Raw genomic sequence first — 6,258 nt, 5'->3', positions numbered from 1 at the left:
TGGCAGCTCTCAGCTTGGCCAGCACTGTCCCACAGTGCCTGTTGTGGCTGTGACCAGGACAAGCTCATTGTATCACCCTTCTGTTCCTGCAGCCCTGTCAGGCTTTCCCATGTCAGTCACAGTGGGCACGTTAAAACCCCCTGCACCCCATCTTATCAATAACCAGGTTGGACGTGTGCCACGCTAAGATCTGCGCTAATCATCGAGCAATTTCGCCTTCAGAACAGATATTTATAACCCGTGCTTTCTGTTTATCCAGCCAGGTGGAACATTTGATAGCTGTCTTCTACCACAAACACATTTTTAGCTGGAAATTACTCCCCCTGGTTATCTGCGGGTGCTGCCAGCCCTGACAAATGTCCCTGGGCAGAAGCTGATTGGCTCTGCACATCCAGGGCCAACTTTAAATTTCAGCAAAGTGGACACAGCCTCCACGGTCTGCTGCTGGGACCTGCCTCCGACAGCAAAAGGTAATCTCCTTACCTGCTTTGGCTGGCCTGTCCCTCCACAGCCCTTCGGCTCTGCTCTCTCTGAGCAGGGCATCTTCTGCTTTCGCTCTGGGCAAGCCTTGGTGGGGACAGGGAGATGGCCCAAGCCTCAGCTATGCATATCTCTGCACTAAGCTCTCTTGAACCTACATTGTTTTGTACTGCTGATCCTTATGGAATCATAGAATCCTTGTACATGAATTTCCTTCCGATGTTTTCTGTAGCAGCTCTTGCATGGTTGAATATAATTTCTGGGCTAGAGCTGCGAGCCCAAGCCAGGGTGGATGGGTGAAATGAGAAAGAAAGCCAAAAGAGCTATTGCCTTCTGCCATTTATCTGTGCTGTCAAAAACAGTGTGCAAGTGTCTTAATTCAGGGTTATGACTGTATGGCTTAGCCCGCAGTGGTTGTGGTGGTCATTTACTGCAAATATCCACCCAAGGTGTTTTAACATGGCATGTTAAGAATCTTTAACAGCTAGTGTTACAGTACCCAGTTGGTGCTGCTGGCCATGGATGTGTCCTCACCTTGCTGCTCTATGCACATGGTAAAAGCATCGCCTTTGCTGCAAGGAGTGCAGAGAGGCACAGTGATGCTGAGGGTCACTGCAAAGGCTGAGGAAAGCCAGGGTCACTGGATAACCCTGGGCTGTGGGAGGTTTTGGGTTGCTGCTGACTGGGACTGTTGGATACCACAAGTTCCAGGAAGACAAACTTCAGTGGTGCTTTCCTTTGTGTCTCCAGGAGCTGCCCAAGATGCAAACAGCCCTCGTGTGCCTGTGCCTGCTCAGCACGGCCCTCTCGATACCCGTGAGTACGGCTCTCCCCAGCTTCCCTATGTGCTGCTGAAAGCATGGGGTGTGCCATCCAGTGTACCCCACCATGCTTTCAGCGGCAGGAAAGCATGAGTTGTGCTTCCACATAGCACCTCTGGGGCTTGGGGTGAGGGATTTGAGGTGCTGGCACAAAGTTGAACACAGCAAGAAAAAAGTATGTTAGTACTGGGGAATATTAGTACTGAGGTGCCTGAGCTTTTGACCTGGGAACAGACTGAGCAGAGCAATTGGAAGGGAGGCACAGGGAGGATTCTCAGCTTATCCATGTGGGTAACAGTGATCAGAGGGGTGCCTGCAGTTATATTCCAGCTCTCCTAAAGTGAAACTCAGACACACATAACTGAAACAAAAGGCAAGCTAAGATAAATATAATAGAAGTCATTTTTCTTTCTGTAACTGCTTCCCAATGTATTAAATACACAGCTAGAGTGAAAATCTGCTCCTAGTGAAGGCATGTTCTTCTGGCATGGTAAGGACAAGGGAAGCCACATCTTCCCTGAGGGCTGGGCGCCAGTTGTGTGTCCTTTAGCCCCTGTGGCAAGCTAGCACAAGCAGGTCTGTCATAGGGTAGCACAGGTTGGGAGGCAATAAATCAGCACAGATTTGCTTTTCAGATAGGGGCACAAAAAACAGCCAGGTAATACTCTGTTCTGTAACTAGGGCTGTAATCCAGCCTTTGACATTGTTCACAAGCAATAGAATAACTCCAGAATACTTAATACTCTGGGATTCATTTCTGCTCCTTTCAGCTGTGCTCAAGGCTGAAATCAGTGGCTGATTTTGCTGAGATTGGAGGTGGCTCAGGGCCACATTCTAATGTAGAGAATGGCTTGGTGAGGCTCACAGGATGCTCCCACCTCCAGGTTCCCCATCCCTGAGGGATACACTGGCCAATACATCACAAAAGATGTCAGGATAACCAGAGGAAGCCAGAAGCTTGTACAGAAACCTGGCTGTGGGGGCACAGCTGTTGCTGCTGAGTTTGCCCAGTAAACACTGGGGATCACTACCAGTTAAACCAGCTTCACGCTCTCATTGCAGGCAGATCCCAGACGTAATCTGCAGCTTATTGTGGTGTGAGCAGTGCTCTGCAACGAAAATACCCTGCAGCATAATCCAGGGTATTTGCAGAGCAACAATATCCCATTAAAAGTAGCTGTATCATATTAAAAGCATGATGTAGCAGGATTTGCAATACTTTTCAGACTCTCAGAATGGGGTTCTGACTTTTCCTACTACTGCTGGCTTTGAGCCAGTACCCCACGTAGTGCCTTAGGATTTATGGGCTTCTCAACGGTTTTCCCACCCTTCCTTGAACACCATGGCATGCCCATCACACTGGGCAGGGAGAGTGGCTAGCAATGGGTGCTGGAAACTGACTGCACACCAGGGCAGCATTTGACACCTCAGCTCTCATTTGTGGTTTTGCTACCCACAGGTACCACCACCACCGTCTGGGAGAGCTGCTGGGAACTGTGCAGGACAGCACCGGGTATGTCCTCCCTGCCCCATCCGGACCTTATAGGAGAAAACCCCATTTTTGGAGGGCAGCCCTAGTGAGCCACAGAAAAAGAGACTGGCTCTCCGCTTGCATCTGAGCAGCCCTTATGAAGAGCAGGGGAGGGGAAATGTGTGATGTGCTCAGGCAGAAAAACGGCTTCTTTCAGCACCAACTGCTCCTCTGCCTCTGCCCGGCCCCAGAGCATAAATGTCTGATGTATCCTGAGGTGAGGCTGCAGAAGTCCCAGGCCCACTAAAACCCTGCTATAGGGTTGTTTTTATCAAAGTGTATCAGTGTAAAATGCATCAGTAGTAAAATTCGGATGAGCAGTGTGAGAGAAAATGTCTGGTTTTGCATATTGGAAGCCAGCTGCTGTCTTTCCAGCACTTTAGTCACCATCGGTCCCATCACCTAATGTCTGATGGGACCATCAGCCAGGTTGTTCCCTCAAGCCATAAGCTACCCAGTAAAAAGGAGCCCAAGGGAAAGCCAAACCCTGGAGATCAGGAGGCAAGCACCTGAATCCTACCCAGGTCCCTGCCCACAATGGCAGCTAACAGGTAGTGAGAGCTACCTTCTCAGGGCTCCAGTGGATGCTGGTAGGACCCTGTTGCAGTGCCAGGTACAGCAAGGCAAGCTCTTGCCATCACATTTACTAAGAAAAATGTGGGGTTTGCTTCTTTTCTTCTCCACCAGATACTGCTGAAAGGCTGCAATGCAAAGCATGGCTTCTACGTCTTCAAATATGTCTACTCGTTTTCAACACGGAGGAATCAGACGCAGATAAAGGTGAGGAGGCAGCTGGGTGGCAGCACAGCAGGACCCCAGAGTGGCTGCAGTGCCCCATGCAGCTGACAGGCACTAGGGCTGGCCCTGATCTCTCCCTTGTTGTACTGCACAGAAGGAAGAGGCCGACAGCCAGAGTGCCGTCCCCGGCCGTCAGCTGGGTGAGGATGATGCCAGGCAGGGACTGACGGATGACAGGACAGCCCCAGAGCATGGTGACAATGGCAGCGTGGTTGTGATGGAAAATGGGACCAGCCTCAGGCCTGAAAACCGCAGCACTGCAGGCACTGGCAGGGATGCTCACAGACCTCGCCCGGGCACTGGCGCACGAGCACGCGGTGGTGTCGGCGTCGCAGGTCCCACCCCAGCCAGCTCAGAGGGCAGTGGTGACCTGGATTTGGTGCTTGAAGTTGACGGTGGTGTTTCCATTGTCCCCCAGGAGGGTGGACGCTCTGGTGAGGCTGTGGCAGAGAACAGGTCCAGTGTCAGGAGTGAGGACAGAGATGTTGGTGCACCTGCAGGTATCCCAGTGGAGGGGGCCATGACAGCTGGCAGGGAGAGGGCCTCTGCCACAGGAGGGGCTGTGGATGAGGGCAGTGGCGAGGCCACCATCCCTGTCCAAGGGCAGGAGGGTGCTGTGCAGGGCCCAGGGACAGGAGGTGCCACTCTGGCTTCCATCACTGAGAAGATGGAGGACGTCCAAATTGATGCCAAAGGTGTGGATGAATACGCTTATATCCCTGACTCGAGCAGCATCACCATCACTCACGGGAAGATGGACAGCACACCAAGGGCCACCAGCTTCACCCAGATCTCTCCAGACAAGGACGATGAGGTCAACATCTTCATTGGGAGGGCCAATATCCATGTGGGAGAGCAAGAAACCACCCACGCCAGTGCCACTGTTGGCAGCAAGGACAATGGCATCCCCACTGCAGCAACCAGCAGCCCCCTGCCCAGGCTGGGCATCACTGTGGCACACGATGGCAATGATGATGATGGCATCCCTTCACACAGGCAGCCTGAAGGACTGACCACCACAGCCACCCCAAGCCACGGGTACAGCATCACCAGCAGCCCCAGGTATGGGCGTCCTACAGGAGATGATGAGGATGGTGCCACCACCATTGGTAATGGAGAAGGATCAGTGACCCCTGGCCCCCTGGGGCTTGCTGGTGGTGACATCACTGTCCCTGCAGGTGCTGGCATCCATAGGAATGACGATGATGAGGTGAGAAGTGGGGGGCAGAGGTTTGATGGGAGGCCAGGCCTCCTGGTTGTCACCACCCCACAGCCAGAGGGCGACAAGGAGGCTGATGCCAACATCCAAGCCAAGGGAGCCGGCATCCGCCTGGGCACCACCGTGGCCTCCCCTGGGGTGAGCGAGAAGGACTGCACCACCGCCCTGGAGACGGCTGGTGGCCACGAGGCAGGCGAGAGCACCGTAGCAGAGAGACAGGGGAGCAGGGAAGTGGGGTCAGCCACCCCAAAGCCCCGCAGGGAGGGTCAGCCAGGCGCAGGGGTGAAGGTCTGGCCAGGGGGAGCAGGGCTGGACAAGACTCCCAGGACAGACAAGGCGCCATCCAGGACAGACAAGGCGCCATCCCCACGTGGCAAAGCCGGTGGCCAGGCACCAAGCAGGGCCCAGATGCGGGCTGGCAGCCATGGCGGCGATGACAGGGACAGGCCACCTCCCACTGCAGAGAGGGGCAGCGCCCCTCTGCCGGCAGGGCAAGGCAGGGGCAGTGCGGCAGCAGGAGAAGGCCAGGAGCGGGAAAGAGGCGTCAAGGCAGGATCAGCGGTGGCGGGTGCCGGAGCAGGCCGCCTGCCCATGCGCCATGGCAGGAGGCTGGGGGCCGGGGCGCCAGGCACGTTCGCAGCGCTGGGCCGCAGCAGGCAGCTGGACCAGATGAAGCGTGCCGACGAGCTCCATGTCCGCGAGCAGGCCTTCTATGCCCTTGGCGGGGCAGGGGGTGGCCCCCATGGCCCCTATGCTAGCCTGGGGAGTGCTGACAGCAGCCAGTCCTCCGAGGCGGAGCGGGGCAGCCGCAGCGATAGCCGGCAGGCGGAACTGCAGCCCTCAGAGTGGGGAGCCCCCCATGACCATTGGAGTCGGGGGGCCCTCTGAGGGGCTGATGGTATTCCCCCCGGAGGGCTCCAGCAGTGGAGCTGCGGGGTCCCATGTGTTGTCCCCCTTCCAGCATCCCCAATGCGGGCACTGCTCTTGCCTGGGTGAGGGGCACCCTGCACGTCGCTGTGTGGTGCTTCACAGTCCAGGAGCAAAAAATCACTGGTTCATGCAATCCTGCTGTTAATTGGAGGGGGGCTGCGTCCAGCGCTGCGACAGCAATGTATGGGTTTGCTGTGCTAGACAGCCATGTAACAGCAATCATGCTACACGGCATAGGGTAGCGTTGTTCGTGCACTGATGCGAAGCAAGTTAATAAACGGTGAGAAAAAGCCTCTGTCCTCACGGTTTCATTTCCAGCCTAATGGAGAAATAAAGGCCTTTCTGTAACTAAGGCTCTGATGACTTTGGTGTTTGCAGCAGGACTTCAGGCAAATGCTTTGCCACCAGCTGCATGATGCGAGGGGTCTGATGCTTGGCACAAGGGGATTTCTAGCCCCAGCACATCCCTTCACCCACCT

At 55.1% G+C, this 6,258-nt stretch overlaps 1 protein-coding gene across 1 annotated transcript; it reads left to right on the top strand.

The window, feature by feature from the left end:
• Positions 1-457: 457 nt before the first annotated feature.
• Positions 458-5,737, top strand: MEPE (matrix extracellular phosphoglycoprotein). The gene is made up of 5 exons (XM_065665344.1): positions 458-470; positions 1,231-1,296; positions 2,761-2,814; positions 3,520-3,612; positions 3,725-5,737. Exons 2-5 carry the CDS (start codon positions 1,243-1,245, stop codon positions 5,735-5,737), a joined length of 2,214 nt encoding a protein of 737 aa, XP_065521416.1. The 5' UTR covers positions 458-470; positions 1,231-1,242.
• Positions 5,738-6,258: the final 521 nt, after the last annotated feature.

The sequence above is a fragment of the Lathamus discolor genome, chromosome 1, assembly GCF_037157495.1.
Source record: "Lathamus discolor isolate bLatDis1 chromosome 1, bLatDis1.hap1, whole genome shotgun sequence".
NCBI classification, from domain to species: Eukaryota; Metazoa; Chordata; class Aves; order Psittaciformes; family Psittacidae; genus Lathamus; species Lathamus discolor.
Note: the sequence above shows the minus strand (reverse complement) of the source record. Positions and strands in the feature narration are given on the sequence as shown.

Excerpts from the sequence above, each read along its gene's own strand:
- MEPE (XM_065665344.1), top strand. The coding sequence starts at position 1,243 with ATGCAAACAGCCCTCGTGTGCCTGTGCCTGCTCAGCACGGCCCTCTCG. Across the intron at positions 1,297-2,760 it reads GCACGGCCCTCTCGATACCC|GTACCACCACCACCGTCTGG; the intron begins GTGAGTACGGCT and ends TGCTACCCACAG. Across the intron at positions 2,815-3,519 it reads ACTGTGCAGGACAGCACCGG|ATACTGCTGAAAGGCTGCAA; the intron begins GTATGTCCTCCC and ends CTTCTCCACCAG.